This window comes from Martes martes (assembly GCF_963455335.1).
Source record: "Martes martes genome assembly, chromosome: 18".
In the NCBI taxonomy this organism is placed as follows: Eukaryota; Metazoa; Chordata; class Mammalia; order Carnivora; family Mustelidae; genus Martes; species Martes martes.
The window spans coordinates 9,088,979-9,106,266 of record NC_137906.1 but is presented as its reverse complement, the minus strand read 5'-3'; the positions used below and the strand labels follow the sequence as shown (position 1 = coordinate 9,106,266).

The 17,288-nt window shown below is 39.4% G+C and overlaps 1 protein-coding gene across 1 annotated transcript in view; it reads left to right on the top strand.

Moving 5' to 3' along the window:
• LOC308359177 (cytochrome P450 3A12-like) overlaps positions 1–17,288 on the top strand; it is a 39,050-nt gene that overhangs the window by 10,215 nt on the left and 11,547 nt on the right. The window contains exons 4-7 of the mRNA XM_080829951.1: positions 3,254–3,353; positions 7,704–7,817; positions 8,068–8,156; positions 9,790–9,938. Of these exons, the coding sequence (XP_080686077.1) occupies positions 3,254–3,353; positions 7,704–7,817; positions 8,068–8,156; positions 9,790–9,938 (452 nt within the window). The remainder of the gene's footprint in view (positions 1–3,253; positions 3,354–7,703; positions 7,818–8,067; positions 8,157–9,789; positions 9,939–17,288) is intronic.

Genomic DNA, 17,288 nt, shown 5'->3' with positions numbered 1-17,288 from the left:
CCAGTATGTTGTCTATTCTGGAGAAGTTTCCATGTGCACTTGAGAAGAATGACTATTTTGTTGTTTTAGGGTGGAATGTTCTGCATAACAAATAACATGGAGGACATAGGGAGATGGTGAGGAGAAGGGAGTTGAGGGAAATTGGAAGGGGAGGTGAACCATGAGAGACTTTGAAAAACAATCTGAGGGTTTTGAAGGGGCGGGGGGGGTGGGAGGTTGGGGGAGCCAGGTGGTGAGTATTAAGGAGGGCACATATTGCATGGAGCACTGGGTGTGGTGCAAAAACAACGAATTCTGTTACACTGAAAAGAAATAAAAAAATTTAAAATGCAAAAAAAAGAATAAATATAAGTAACAAAAGGAAATATATTCAAAATGAGTTATACTTTTCTGTATTTCTTTTTGCTCTTTTCTTTTGTTTGAAAATTTTCTGACTTAATGCTGTCAAGGAGCTCTCTCAATATTAAAAATAATATTTCCTTTTGAATGTAACTTGGAACCATATTTTAGTAAATAGGGCAAAGAAATAATTCATAATTTAACCATCACTTCTTGAGCATTCCAAATCTTTTCATTTGCAGACACATCTTCCATATATGTGGTCAGTGTATGCACAATTTTCATTTAATATTCTCTCTAATGTCTTTCATGTTTGATATAGCTTCAAAATTATAATGTTTAGTTACTGGGTAGATGGATTCTCCATTTTTTTTTTGTTCCTAGATAATTTACTTACCTTCAGTTATTTACCGCCCTCACTTCCTTTTTGTTAATATAGATAAGTTATTTGAAATGCTTGACATACTTCTAAAATATTTGCAATATTTTATTTTTTATTTTTATTGTTAGTCACCATATGATATGTCATTAGTTGTTGATGTAGTGCTCCGTGATTCATTGTTTGTGTATAACACCTGGTGCTCCATGCAATACTTGCCTTCTTTAATATCCATCACCAGGCCAACTTATCTCCCCCACTTTCTAAAATCCTGTTTGTTTCTTGGAGTCCACAGACTCTCATGTTCATCTCCCCCTCCAATTTCCTCCCTTAATTTTTCCCCTCTCTTCTCCTAATGTCCACGTTATTCCTTATGTTCCACAAGTAAGTGAAACCATATGATAATTGTCTTTCTCTGTTTGACTTATTTAACTCAGCATAATCTCCTCCAATCCCATCCATGTTGATGCAAAAGCTGGGTATTCATCCTTTCTGATGGCTGAGTAATATTCCATTGGATATATGGACCACATCTTCTTTATCCATTTGTCTGTTGAAGGGCATCTCTGCTCTTTGCACCATTTGGCTATTGTGGACATTGTTGTTATGAACATTGGGTTGCATATGGCCCTTCTTTTCACTACATCTGTAACTTTGGGTAAATACCCAGGAAGGAGTATAATTGCTGGGTCATAGGGTAGCTCTATTTTTAATTTTTTGAGGAACCTCCACACTGTTTTCCAAAGTGGCTGCACCAATTGCATTCCTACCAACAGTGTAAGAGGGTTCCCCTTTCTCCACATCCTCTCCAGCATTTGTTGTTTCCTTCCTTGTTAATTTTTGCCATTATAACTGGTGTGAGATGGTATCTCAATGTGTGGTTTTGATTTGAATGTCCCTGATGGCTAATGATGTTGAACAGTTTTTCATGTGTCTGTCAGCCATTTGTATGTCTTCTTTGATGAAGCTTAAAAAATTTTTTTCAAATAAACAAAATATTTTATTTTTATTGGTAGCTATTTTAACATGACAAACACATATAATGTGATGTTCTCTAAGTCTTGACTAAGTGTAAACCTTACTCTTTTTTTTATTATGTTATGTTAGTCACCATACAGTACATCATTAGTTCCTGATGTAGTGTTCTGTGACTCATTGTTTGAGTATAACAGCTAGTGCTCCATGCAATCCGTGCCTTCCTTTTTTTTTTATTAAATTTTTTATTTATTTATTTTTTTATAGTTGATATTCTTTTTTTTAATTAAATTTTTTATTTATTTTCAGCGTAACAGTATTCATTGTTTTTTCACCACACCGAGTGCTCCATGCAATCTGTGCCCTCCCTAATACCCACCACCTGGTTCCCCCACCTTCCCACTCCCCACCCCTTCAAAACCCTCAGGTTGTTTTTCAGAGTCCATAGTCTCTCATGGTTCACCTCCCCTTCCAATTTCCCTCAACTCCCTTCTCCTCTCCATCTACCTTTGTCCTCTACATTATTTGTTATGCTCCACAAATAAGTGAAACCATATGATACTTGACTCTCTCTGTTTGACTTATTCCATGCCTTCCTTAGTACCCATCACCAGGCTCAACCATTCCCCTACCCCCCCTTCTCAATTCCTCAGTTTGTTTCCTGGAGTCCATAGTCTCTCATGGTTTGTCTCCCCCTCCAATTTCCCCCCTTCATTTTTCCCTTCCTTCTTCTAATGTCCTCCATGCTATTCCTTATGTTTCACAAATAAGTGAAACCATATGATAATTGAATTTCTCTGCTTGACTTATTTCACTTAGCATAATCTCCTCCAGTCCCATCAATATTGATGCAAAAGTTGGGTATTCATCCTTTCTGATGGCTGAGTAACTTTCCATCGTATATATGAGCCACATTTTTTTTATTAACATATAATGTATTATTAGCCCCAGGGGTACAGGTCTGTGAATCGCCAGGTTTACATACTTCACAGCGCTCACTCACCATAGCACATATCCTCCCAATGTCCCTAATCCCACCACCATCTCCCCACCTCCCTCCCCCCAGAAACCCTCAGTTTGTTTTGTGAGATTAAGAGTCACTTATGGTTTGTCTCCCTCCCGATCCCATCTTGTTTCATTTATTCTTTTCCCACCCCCAAACCCCCCACATTGCATCTCCACTTCCTTATATTGGGGAGATCATATGATAGTTGTCTTTCTCCGATTGACTTATTTCGCTAAGCATAATACCCTCTAGTTCCATCCACATCATCACAAATGAACCACATGTTCTTTATTCACTCGTCTGTTAAAGGGCATCTCTGCTCTTTCTATAGTTTGGCTATTGTGGACATTGCTGCTATGAACATACAAAAAACTATGGAGAATGGTTCAGGAAATATCCATGTACACATCTAAACTTAATAATTGTTTTAATTTTTTTTTCTAACCATGATCTCAGAGAATGGATTATGATCAGGATAAAAATCCACTTCCAGGCATGACTGCACTGTAGAAACTGTCATGTTAAGTGTAACCAGGTCTGTTTTCCCCACACAGGTTTTATGATGGGCAACAGCCTGTGTTGGCTATCACAGATACGGACATGATCAAAACAGTACTAGTGAAAGAATGTTATTCTGTCTTCACAAACCGGCGGGTAGGCATGGAATTATTTTAAATTTACATAGTTAAATATAAAACTTTTATTTCAAAATAAGAATAGATTCACAGGAAGTTGTCACAGGAGGTCCCATGTCATGGAACTTTCAGGCTATTTCCTTTATGGCAATATCCTGCATAACCATAGTACAGTGTCCAAGCTGAATTTGACATTGGTTCTAGTCACAGAACTTAGATTTCAACAGTTTTATATGCACTCATATTTGCCATCCTGGTTTTTTTTTTCATTTTTTTTATTATGTTATGTTAGTTAGAGGCAACCCACAGAATGGGAGAAGATATTTGCAAATGACATTATAGATAAAGGGCTTGTATCCAAGATATGTAAGAAGTTAGTTGTCGTTTTTAAAATTATTTGTGTTTTAAGCTTTTACTAGAGATATAAGTAATTTTTACATCACCAGTACAATATCACTGTGTTCAGAATTTAAACATTTGTATTTACCAGTGAGATTTATAATTTCATGTGATTTCATGTTACTAGTAACAGCCCTTTTTGTTTTTTTCAACTTGAAGAACTCCTTATTATTTCCTGTAAGGCAAGCTTAGTGGTAATGAATTCTGTCCACTTTTTTTAGTCTGGAAATGTCTTTTTCTCTCTCTCATTTCTGAAAGCCTTGTTTTTCTGGGGGTAAGGTATTCTTAGTTGGTATTTTTAATAGCATTTCAAATAAATCACCTACTATCTTCTGCCTTTCATAATTTCCACTGAGGATTCCACTGGTAGCCGCATGGTGCTCCCCTGGAGGTGATGAACTCCTTTTCTTTTGCTGCTTTCAAGATTTTTGGGGGGGTTAATTTTTGACAGTTTTATTATAGTGTCTCTTGGAGAAGTCCTTTTCAGATTCAATCTTACTGGGGACTTTAAGCCTCATGACCCAAGATTTTCATACATTTCTCTAGGTTTGAGAAGTTTTCAGCCATTGTTTCTTTCAGTAAGGTTTCTGCCCTCTTCTCTCCTCACCTGCTGGGACTCCCATAATATGAATGTTGTTTCACTTGATGGTGTCCTATAAGTCCTGTACGATTTTTCCCCAATTCTTTTCATTTTTGTTTCCCACTCTGACTGGATAATTTAAAATAATCCAGGAGGGCATGGTTGGTTCATGAATTTGGGGGCCACACCTTGAGCAACTGCATGATCCTTGGCAACAAGGGCAGAGGAGGGTTCTTTGTGGCTGTGGTAGCTGTTGGGGTCTTCAGCAGTACCACCAGATCCAGCGCCAGGAGACTGGAGAAGGACAATGATGGCCAGAGTTGGTGCTATGCACACACTCATCTGGAGGGCTGAAAGCAGGCTCATGCCCAAAACAGAGCTAGTTCCAGGGTGGGGGCAGTACCAACTGTGGGCACACAGGTAGCTTTGAGTTCCTGAGCTGTCTATGTGTACTCACGTGGTTTCAGGGCTAGCCAGTACTGCATGCCCAGCAGTGGGGCTCGTAACTAGAGGTCAGGCTGGCAGTGTGTAGGTGTGCATTTTCAGGGATTAGCTGTGGTCTCAAGTGTCAGTGCAGTCCAGCGACAGAAGTCAGGCCTGGCCTCAGGCCCAGAAACTGCTGGGGCTTGGGCTAGTGTTGTCCATATACCCAGTCATAGAGGCCAAGACTGGCTGGTGGTGTAGATTTAGGGCTCACAGTGTTCGTGGTGGCACTGGCTGAGGCAGCTCATGTGAGTGTAGATGGGCCACAGCAGGACTCTGGCACCTTGAGTCTGCAAGTGTGAAAACCTCTGGGACTATCAGCAGCAAAATCTTAGAGGGCACACAGTGCTAGGCTGGCTGTTCGCCTCAGCAGCAAAGCGTGCTGGAGACTTCTGCAGAGCAGGACACAGAGAAGCATGGTCACTCCTTCCACTTGACCGATGCTGGCAGTCCTGTCCTTCTTTGTTCCTAGCTGTGTCTAGCTGTGTCAGCCATGCCAGTCTCTGGGAGGTTTGAAACCAAAACAGGTCATTTGCGCCATGCCCTGAAAGGCTGGGGCTAATGGTCGCTTACCCTTCTGCTGCTCCCCAGGAAGGGGAACTATCTCATGTCAGAGGGGGTCCTCTTGGTGCTGAGCAGTGCTGGCCTGGGTCATGGGGTGATGCAGGCAAAATGAAGCTCTTCTCCCTACTTTTCTTGTACTGTTATTCTCAGGAGATTTTCTCCACTGTGTTGTTGAAGCTTCTTAAATGGACTCCTAAGCCCTGGAGCCTATTTTTATTTGTGGATAGCTGTCTGATTGTTGTTCTTTGTGGGGTGATAGAGGCTGAAGTGTCCTGTTTCATCATCTTAGGGATATAACATCAGTCTTTCCTCACTGGGGTGATGTTAGGTGTAAGGTTTTTAGATGCTTGTTATTAAGTTGAGGAACTTTCTGTCTCTTCCTTGTTTGTGAGTTTTTATCATGAAATGGTGTTGAAGGTATCCATTTCATTTTTTATTTTCATTTTATTGTAATTAAAAATTTTGGGGGGGTGAACGTCTGGGTGGCTCAGTTGGTTGAGCGTCTGACTTTGACTCATGTCGTGATCCTGGGGTCCTGGGATTTAATTCTGCTTCAGGCTTCTTGCTCAGTGGGGAGCCTGCTTTTCCCTCTGCCTGCTGCTCCCCCTACTTGTTTTTTTTTCTCTCTCTCTCTCTGAAAAATAAATAAATCTTTAAAATTTTTAAAATTTAAACTCAATTTAAGTAACATGTACTATATTATTAGTTTCAGAAGTAGAATTCAGTGATTCATCAGTTGCATACAATACCTTGTGCTCATTATATCAAGTGCTCTCCTTAATGCCCATCATCCTGTCACCCCATCTCCCCACCCCCCTCCCCACCAGCAACTTTTAGTTTGTTCCCTACAGTTCCCTTTAGTTAAGAGTATCTTATGGTTTTCCTCCATCTCCGTTTCCCTCTTGTTTTATTTTTTCCTTCCCTTATGATATGTTCATTTTTTTTTTACAGAGAAAGAGTGAGAGAGCATAAGCAGGGAAGAAAAGCAGAGGGAGTGGGAGAAGCAACCTCCACACTGAGCAGGGAGCTCAATGTGGGATTCAATCCCACGACCCTAGGATCATGACCTGAGCCACACATACACCCCTGTTAGGTTTTTTAAATTCCACATATTAGTGAGATCATATGGTATTTGTCTTTCTCTCACTGAATTATTTCTCTTCGTATCATACCCTCCAGTTCTATCCATGTTGTTGCAAATGGCAAGATTTCATTCTTTTGATGGCTATGTAATATTCCATCGTGTGTGTATGTGCATATATATATATATATATTTATATATGTGTTTATATATGTAGACACATATGTCTATATATATATACACACCAGGTCTTTGTTGTCCATTCATCCGTCATGGACACCTGGGCTCTTTCTATATTTTGGCAATTGTGGACATTGTTGCTATAAACATTGGGGTGCATATGCCCCTTCGATTTACTCTTTGTATCCTTCTGATAAATGACTAGTAGTCCAATAGCTGGGTTGTAGGGTAGCTCTATTCTAAAGTTTTTGAAATATCTCCATACTGTTTCCAAACTGGCTACACCAGTTTGCATTTCCACCAACAATGGAAGAGGGTTCCCTTTCTCAGCATCCTTGCCAACATCTGTTGTTCCCTGAGTTGTTAATTCTAGCCATTGAGATATCCATGTTAAAACAAATATAGTTTGGGAAAATGGAAGAAATATTCAAACTGGTTGGCTTGGTAGGCTAATCCCTAGATGAAAAATAGAGTTATTTCTCTCCTTTTTCCTTATGTTCTTTTGGGGAAAAACAGGGGGAAGAGATTTCCATGTTATTGTACCATTTTGTCACAAGAGCAAAGGGATTCCTAATCTTTTTAGTGTTAACTACAATGTTTTGTTTTGTTTTGTTTTTTAAAATAACCATGTCAAGACATCCAGTTTTCAAGTTTCTCATGCTGTGGATATTTGTACAAGGTAGAACTGGTCTGAGGCAACATACAGTTTTCTAGGCCAACTGGCTGCCTTCCACCAATCCAATTCTACTCTGCTCAGCTTAGGCGAATGTATGAGGTGTTAATCCTGTGTATTCCCCTGGAGCAGTCATTTCCATTCCAAATTCTCTCATATGACATTTTCACTGAAATGAAGACGGAATATAAAGGTTGGAAAGTGCAGCAGGTGGCTGGATGTGTCCCCAGCCTTGCAAAAGGCTAGGTCTTTGGAATAAGAATCTGTTGATCACCTACCATAGGGCCTTTGACTAAGTTGATAATCATAAAATATTTGTTGAATAATTTCTGCCTGTTTAACAAATTTTCCACAACATTTGAGACCTCTAAAACTTATGTAGGCAAATTGTGTTTTTCTTTGATTCTAGTCTTTTGGTCCAGCGGGATTTATGAAAAGTGCAATCTCTTTGTCTGAGGATGAAGAATGGAAGAGGATGCGAACATTGCTGTCCCCTACTTTCACTAGCGGAAAGCTCAAGGAGGTAAGAAAAGAAGACGTTCAATTAGAAAGTTAAGAAATACATCTGGGAGCAGGTAGGAAATACAATCATAGTCCATCTCTAAGGGGAAGTCTGTGGAATTTGGGCTTCATAAAAATGGTCTTTTCATGTCCTACAAGAGACACAATAAGATTTGTTATTACAAATCACTTCTCCATACTTGTGAAAGCCACATCATTCTAGGACTTGATTCTTGGATTTAACTTCAGGTGGTGTTGTGTTTTGTGTGTAGATGTTCTCCATCATTGGCCAGTATGGAGATATGTTGGTGAAGAACATGAGGAAGGAGGCCGAGAAAGGCAAGCCTATCAACTTGAAAGAGTAAGTAGGAGTGCAGCTGCTGGGATTCCCAACTCTGTCATGACATTTTCCAGCTGCTGCCACAGAGCCAAATTGCCACTGTTGAGTGACTCCAGTGAAGCAGCTGAAGTATGCGTGTGGTGTCACAACTCCAGTGGGCCAGCCCAGAAGAGGTAGCTCACCTAAAAAGGTAGGGCAGTCAGGAGAGAAAGGGTCTCTTTTAGTGTACATGAGGCAGGATTAATTTATCTGCTTAACTGTCACCTTGGATATTCCAGAAGACAACACTACATGCCTAAAAAAAGGAAATATGATTGTACCAAATCTTTGAGTGAGGAGGGTATGGTATGGTGGGAGGGGAAGGCACTTGGTACATTTTGGTGGGCACTGGGTGGGGCAGGAACATTAACATGTGAAACATGGAACAACTTGAGCCCCAACTATCCTTCTTTCAATCTCAAAAGAGAGAAGGCCCTGAGTGAAATAAGTCAAACAGAGAAAGTCAAGTATCATATGGTTTCACTTATTGGTGGAGCATAACAAATAATATAGAGGACAAGGGTAGATGGAGAGGAGAAGGGAGTTGAGGGAAATTGGAAGGGGAGGTGAACCATGAGAGACTATGGACTCTGAAAAACAACCTGAGGGTTTTGAAGGGGCGGGGGTGGGAGGGTGGGGGAACCAGGTGGTGGGTATTAGGGAGGGCACAGATTGCATGGAGCACTGGGTGTGGTGAAAAAACAATGAATACTGTTATGCTGAAAATAAATAAAAAATTTAATTTAAAAAAAAAGAGAGAGAGAGAGAAGGCCCTGCTCATGGGATGGGAGTGTGACTATCTATCTATTATCTATCTATCTATCTATTGGCTAATCTGGGATCTATTTTAATTATGAAGGATGAACAGATGTACATTGGATCTGTCCTAGGAAAAGTAGGGGCATATAATCACTTAGCTATGGAATCTCCTAAATCAATTTTGGTGTGATTTAATATATATTTTTAAAGTATGAACATTCTTAGTTCTTATTTTTTCCAGAAATGAGTGTGTCCTCAGGACAATCTCAGATTGATGAAGATGAGACAGAGTGGGTCTTTCAGGAGCCTTAGCAGGGGTGTAGAGAAGAAGGGATGGTGTTCCTGGCAGCACAGAACAGGGTGTTGATGTTCTGTAATGTACTGAAGAGGAATCAGCTCTGAGCACAGATAATGTGGTGAGAGAAGATCCAGATCAGTTTCATGGCTCTTGACTCCATGAGGAAGAGTTAATTATCCCACCGTTTGTCCTGCTCAGACACAGTGCTTATCCACCTTCTGCTGCCCATACTCAAAACACACTACTGTAATCTGCCCCCAAATTTGGGTCTCTATCCCTCCATGACTGAGCTCCTTGAGCTCAGAGGTGTGTCTAAGATGTCACAGTGTCCCCATCACCCCTAGCACAAGGACAGCTACATCCTTGGCACCTCACGAGCACTCATGAGTGAGTGTGATGGCGTCTAGACTCTTCAGATGATGCAGCAGCTGGTTCTGAATGTGTGGCTTTTGTCTTGTCTGGACATTGGAATCTACATGCACTTTTTGCTGCATGTGTTGGATAAGGACAGTAAAGAGGTGGTGATAATAATTACATATGTTTTTCTTTCTCTCACAGCGTCTTTGGGGCCTACAGCATGGATGTGATTACCAGCACATCGTTTGGAGTGAACATTGATTCCCTCAACAACCCACAGGATCCCTTCGTGGAAAATATTAAGAAGCTCTTAAAATTTGATTTCCTTGATCCATTTTTCTTCTCATTATGTATGTACAATACCAGTTTTCTTCTTTCCTTCCTTTCCCTTTTCCCCTTCCTTCTTTCCTCCCTCATTTTCTCCCTTCCTACCGTTCTATACCAATTTTACTGAGATATAACATCATCTAACATATATGTCCCCCTTTTAAGTGTAAGATTCAATTTTTACAGTCTGAGTGTTCATTGTCCAAGGAATTGATAATGAAAATGTGGTATGTATATGCCATGGAGTCTTATTCAGCCATAGAAATGGAAGGACATTCTGTATTTGGACAATATGGTTGGATTTCAAGGGCATGATGACAAGTGAAATGAGTCAGACAGGGAAAGACAAATACTATATGACTTCAATTACATGTGGAATAAAAAAAGGCATTACAAGAAACCAAGTCCTGCGAAAAGGAGATTAGATTTGTGGTTGTCAGAGGCAGGGGTTGTGGGGTGGTACTTGAATGAAGGTGACCAAAGGTACACACTTTCAGGCATAAGATGGATGAGTACTGGACTGTAAACACAACATGGTGACTATAGTTGGCACTGCTGTATGATGTTCTATAAGTTGCTAAGAGTAGATTGTAGAAGTTCTCATCATAATAGAAAATTCTGTTTTTATAACTATATGAGATGATGGATGTTAATAATCTTATTGTGGTAATCATTTTTATATATGTATGTCAAGTACATACAGTGTGCCCTATCATATACAGTACTGTATGTCTGTTATAACTCAAGGAAGCTGAAAACTCTGCTTAGTGCATTCAAAGGTAACGTGCAACTTTTACTGCAGTCAGTGGTTGGAATATTGTTGTTGACACAGAAATCCTGTACTTTTTTACCATCACTTCCCACTTTCCTTAGCCCTAAGCCCTCTTCTGTCTTAATAGATTTGCCTCTTCTTGGACTCTTCATACAGATAGAATCATGTAACATGTGATCTTTGTGGCTGCCTTCCTTCATTAGTGTGTTTTCAAGGTTTATCCATGTGGCACCATCCATCAGAACTTTCTTTTTGTGGCCAGTTAATATTCCATTGTATGGACATATTGCCTTTTGTTTATCTTTCCATCATTTGATAGATGTTTGAACTGTTTCCAACTCTTGGCTATTGTGAATAGTGTTACTATCCACATTCATGCTCAAGTTTTTGTTAGAATACCTATTAATGCTAAGTGAAATAAGTCAAACAGAGAAAGTCAATTATATGGTTTCACTTATTTGTGGAACATAAGGAATAGCATGGAGGACCATTAGGAGATGGGAAAAATGAAGAGGGAGAAATCGGAGTGGAAGATGAACCATGAAAGACTATGGACTCTGGGAAACAAACTGAGGGTTTTAGAAGGGAGGAGGATGGAGGAAAGTAAGCCTGGTGATGGGTATTAAGGAGGGCACAGAGCACTGGGTGTTATATACAAACAGTGTATCATGGAACACTACATCACAAATGAATGATGTACTGTATGGTGAGTAACATAACACAATAAAAAAAGAATACCTCTTTTCAATTCTTTTGGGTATGTACTCAGAGGTGGAATTGTGAGGTAACTTTAGCTATGTTTGTACAATGCTTTGTATTGTGGCTAGTCATGTTGCTAAGATACAGTGTGGTTAATTTAATAAGGAAGTGCCCAACTTTTCTCTACAATAGCAATACCATTTTACATTCCCACCAGAAAGTAAGAAGGTTCTGGTTTCTGTCCATCCTTGGTGCATTTGGTCTACACTTGTCTACCTTTTTGGTGATGGCCACATTAATGGTGTGAAAAGTATCTTATTATGGTTTTGTTTTGCATTTCTCTAATGGCTAGTGGGGTTGAGCAAATTTTTATATGCTTATTGCTTATTTCATAACTTCTTTTTTTTTAAATTAAAATTTTTATTTATTTTCAGCATAACATAACTTCTTTAGATAAATGTGTGTTCAAATTCTTGCCCATTTATAGTTTAGTCATTCATCTGTTTGTAAGAGTTCTCTGTATCTTCTAGATTAAAGTCCCTCATCAGATAGATGACTTGCAAATTTTCTGTCCCATTCTGTAGATGGCTTTTCACTTTTTTTTTTTTAATTTATTTTCAGCATAACAGTATTCATTGTTTTTTCACCACACCCAGTGCTCCATGCAATCTGTGCCCTCCCTAATACCCACCACCTGGTTCCCCCACCCTCCCACCCCGCCCCTTCAAAACCCTCAGGTTGTTTTTCAGAGTCCATAGTCTCTCATGGTTCACCTCCCCTTCCAATTTCCCTCAAAGATACAGATGTAGGGAAAAGAAGGGCCATCTGTACCCCAATGTTTATAGCAGCAATGGCCACGGTCGCCAAACTGTGGAAAGAACCAAGATGCCCTTCAACGGATGAATGGATAAGGAAGATGTGGTCCATATACACTATGGAGTATTATGCCTCCATCAGAAAGGACGAATACCCAACTTTTGTAGCAACATGGACAGGACTGGAAGAGATTATGCTGAGTGAAATAAGTCAAACAGAGAAAGTCAAGTATCATATGGTTTCACTTTATTTTTTTAAATTTTATTATGTTATGTTAGTCACCATACAGTACATCATTAGTTTTTGTTAATTAAATTTTTTATTTATTTTCAGCACAACAGTATTCATTGTTTTTTCACCACACCCAGTGCTCCATGCAATCTGTGCCCTCCCTAATACCCACCACCTGGTTCCCCCAACCTCCCACCCCCGCCCCTTCAAAACCCTCAGGTTGTTTTTCAGAGTCCATAGTCTTTCATCATTAGTTTTTATGTAGTGTTTCATGATTCATTGTTTACATATAACACTGTGTTCTTTGTAGTACAGTTTTTAATTTTGACGATGTATAATGCATGTATTTTTCCTTTTATTTTCTGTGATTTTAGGTCATATTTAAGAATTTCTTGTAAGATCTGAGGTCATGTGACTTGTCCCTGCACCATTTATTGAAAAGACCATTTTAATTCCATTGAACGGTATTGGAAACCTTCTCAAAATTCAGTTAAGCATAAACACATGGGTAAAATTTTGGACTCCAAATTTAATTTCATTGATCTATATGTCTCTCCGTATGCTGGGACCACACAGTTTTTTTTTAGTGTAAATAACTTCATTTTTTAATTTTTTTTTTACTTTTGGCAAAGTTTATTCATAAGTATATTAAAGGTGTATATATATATTTTAAATTAATCTTATTTTTTCAGTGTCCCAAGATTCATTGTTTAAGTACCACACCCAGTGCTCCATGCAGTGTGTGCCCTCCTTAGTACCCACCACCAGGCTCACCTAATTCCCCACCCCTCTCCCCTCCAAAACCCTCAGCTGGTTTCTCAGAGTCTGCATTCTCATCGTTCTTCTCCCCCTCCTATTTCCCCCAATTCACCTTTCATTTCCTTCTCCTAATGTCCTCCATGTTATTCCTTATGTTCCACAGTGAAACCATATGATAATTGACTTTCTCTGCTTGACTTATTTCACTCAGCATAGTCTCCTCCGGTCCCGTCCATGTTGATACAAATAACATTTTTTTCAGGGTCAGTGATTCATGTTAAGTATAAACACCCATTACTCATCATAGCATGTGCCCTCCTCAATACCCATCACCCTATTACCCCCTCCACCCCACCCTTCTCCCCTTTGAAACCCCCAGATTGTTTCTCGGAGTCCATAGTTTCTCATGGTTCATCTCCCTCTCTAATTTCTCCCCCTTTGGATTTCCCTCCCTTCCCCTATAGTCCTCTGTGCCATTGCTTATGTTCCACATATGAGTGAAGCCATACAATAATTATCTTCTCTGTTTGACTTACTTCACTTAATCCCCTCCAGTTCTATCCATGTCGATGCAAATGGTGGGTATTTGTTCTTTCTGATGACTGAATAATATTCCATTGTGTATCTGTACTACATCTTCTTTATCCATTCATCTGTGGAACGGCATCTTGACTCCTTCCACAGTTTGGCTATTGTGGACATTGCTGGTATGAACATTGGGGTGCCTGTGGCCCTTCTTATCACTATATCTGTATTTTTGTGGTAAATACCTAGGAGTGAAATTGTTGGGTTGTAGGGTAGCTCTATTTTTTTAAGAGTGCATGTTTAATCCAACTTGATTAATTTAATTTAATTTTATTTTATTTTATCTATTTTTAATGTCTTGAGGAACTTCCATACTCTTTTCCAAAGTGGCCGTGCCAGCTTACATCCCACCAACAGTGTAAGAGGGTCTCCCTTGCCAACATTTCTTGTTTTCTGCCTTGTCAATTTTTGCCATTCTAACTGGTGTAAGGTGGTATCTCAATGTAGTTTTTATTTGAATTTCCCTAATAGCTAATGAACATTTTTTCACGTGTCTGTTAGCCATTTGGATGTCTTCATTGGGGAAGTATCTGTTCATGTTTTCTGCCCATTTTTTGACATGATTATCTGGTTTTTTGGGTGTTGAGTTTGAGAATTTCTTCATAGACCTTGGATATCAGCCCTTTGTCTGTAGTGTCATTTGTGAATATCTTCTCCCATTTTGTGGGTTGCCTCTTTGTTTTTTTTTTTAAATTTTTCATTTATTTTCAGTGTAACAGTATTCATTGTTTTTTCACCACACCCAGTGCTCCATGCAATCTGTGTCCTCCCCAATACCCACCACCTGGTTCCCCCACCCTCCCACCCTCCGCCTCTTTGTTTTGTTGACTGTTTCCTTTGCTGTGCAGAAGCTTTTGATCTTGATGAAGTCCCAAAAGTTCATTTTCACTTTTGTTTCCTTTGCCTTTGGGACATGTCTTGAAAGAAGTTGCTGTGGCCATTGTCGAAGAGGTTACTGCCTATGTTCTCCTCTAGGATTTTGATGGATTCCTGTCTCATACTGAGGGCTTTCATCCATTTTGAGTTTATCTTTGTGTATGGTGTAAGAGAATGTGGTCCACACTGTCTTGATCATTATAGCTTTGTGCTAAGTTTTGAAACTAGAACTTGGAGTTCTATAATTTTATTCTTTTTTCTTTCAAGATTGTTTGGTCATTCTGGATTATTACAATTCTATACGAATTTTAAATTCAGTATATCAATTTTGACAAAGAAGCCAGCTAGGATTCTGATAAGGAATTCTGATAAGGAATGCATTAATCTCTAGATCAGCTTGAGGAGTATTGCCATCTTGACAATATTAAGTTCTAATTCATGGTCATTAGATATTTTTCCATTTACATAGATCTTCTTTAATTTATTTCAACAATACTTGTGGTTTTCAAAGTATAGCACTTTTTTTTTAACACATTCTTTTCTTGTTTCTTTTTTTTTTTAAGATTTTATTTATTTGACAGAGATCACAAGTAGGCAGAGAGGCAGGTAGAGAGAGAGAGGAAGGGAAGCAGGCTCCCTGCTGAGCAGAGTCCGATGTGGGGCTCGATCCCAGGGCCCTAAGGTCATGACCTGAGCCGAAGGCAGAGGCTTTAACCCACTGAGCCACCCAGGTGCCCCAGCACTTCTTTTGTTAAATCTGTTCCAAATTCTGCAACTAAACCATTTTGTTCTCAGTTTATATTTATGGGGAGATATCAGTTAATATATTTCCTTGTTAATAATAATGTACAACATTATGCTGTCTGATAATAGAGATGCTTTTAACTCTATATTTTCTCTATGAATAACTTTTGGTTCCCCTTCATTCCTTCCTTCCTTCCTTCCTTCCTTCCTTCCTTCCTTCCTTCCTTCCTTCCTTCTTTCTTTCCTCCCTCCCTCTCTCCCTCTCTCCCTTCCCTCCTTCCTCCCTCCCTCTCTCCTTCCCTCACTTCCTTCCTTTCTTCCTCCCTCCCTCTCTCCCTCCCTCCATCCATCTTCTTCCCTCCCTCCCTTTCCTTTTCTTCCTTCCTTCCTTCCTTCCCTCCTTTATTTCCTCTCTCTCTCTTTTGCAAACATTTCCTGGCTAAAACTTCTAGTACAATGTTGAATAGAAGGGTGATAGAGACATCCTCGTTTTGTTTAATCTTATGGGAAAGTGTCCAGTCTATATCCAATAAGTGTGCTGTTAGCTATGAATTTTTCATAGATGCCCTTTATCAGATTGAGGACATTCCTTTCTGCTTCTAGTTTGTTGAGTATTCTTATTGCCAAATTGTGTTGGATTTTTGTTATATACTTTCTCTGGCTGTATTGAGATGACTGTGTTTTTAAAAAACTTTTGTCATTATATTGTATTATATAACCTGGAATTGCTGAGATAAACCCCTCTTGGTTATGGTATATCCTTCTTTTGATATGTTGCTGGGTTCAGTTTGCTTGTATTTTGTTGAGGATTTGAGGATCCATGTCATAAGATACATTGGTCTGTAGTTTTCTTGTTCTGTGATATCATTGTCTGGTTTTAGTATTAGCATAATACTGGCCAAGTAGAATGAGTTTGGTAGTGTTCTTACCTCTTCTGTTTTTGGAAGAATTTGTGCAAAATTGGTGTTGATTGCACTTTAAATATTTGCTAGAACTCACCTGAGAAACCCCCTGGAGCTGAGTTTCTTTTTTGTCACTAGTTTCTTCACTACTAACTCAGTCCTTTTATTTGTCTTTCAGATTGCCTCTGTGTGTGTGTGTGTGTGTGTGTGTGTGTGTGTGTGTGTCTTTATGTCACTTTCTAGTTTCTCTTTTTCTAGGAATTTTTCCATTTCGTCTAATTTGTTGGCATTCTGTTGTTCATAGTATTCCCTACAGTCCTTTTTAGTTTTGTAATGTCAGCAGTAATCTCCTCTTTCACTTCTGATGACAGTAATTGGAAACTCTTCTCCTTTTCCCTTGGTTGTCTAGCTAAAGATCTTTTGAAAGAATCAGCTTTGCTTCCTTTGAATTTTCTCTTGTTTTTTATTCTCTATTTCCTAAGTTTCTGCTCTTGTCTGTATTATGTGCTTCCTTCTGCTTGCTTTTGGTTTAGTGTGCTCATGTATTTTGGGCATTTTAAAAAATATTTTATTTTTTAATTTCTTTTCAGTGTACCAGAATTCATTGTTTATGCACCACACCCAGTGCTCCATGCAATACATGCCCCCCATAATACCCACTACCAGGCTCACCCAACTTCCCACCCCCCGCCCCTTCAAAACCCTCAGATTGTTTTTCAGAGTCCATAGTCTGTCATGGTTCATCTCCCATTCCAATTTCCCCCAACTCCCTTCACCTCTCCATCTCCCCATGTCCTCCATGTTGTTTGTTATGCTCCACAAATCAGTGAAACCATGTGATACTTGACTCTCTCTGCTTGACTTATTTCACTCAGCATAATCTCTTCCAATCCCATCCATGTTGCTACAAAAGTTGGGTATTCATCCTTTCTGATGGAAGAGTAATACTCCATAGTGTATATGGACCACATCTTCCTTATGCATTCGTC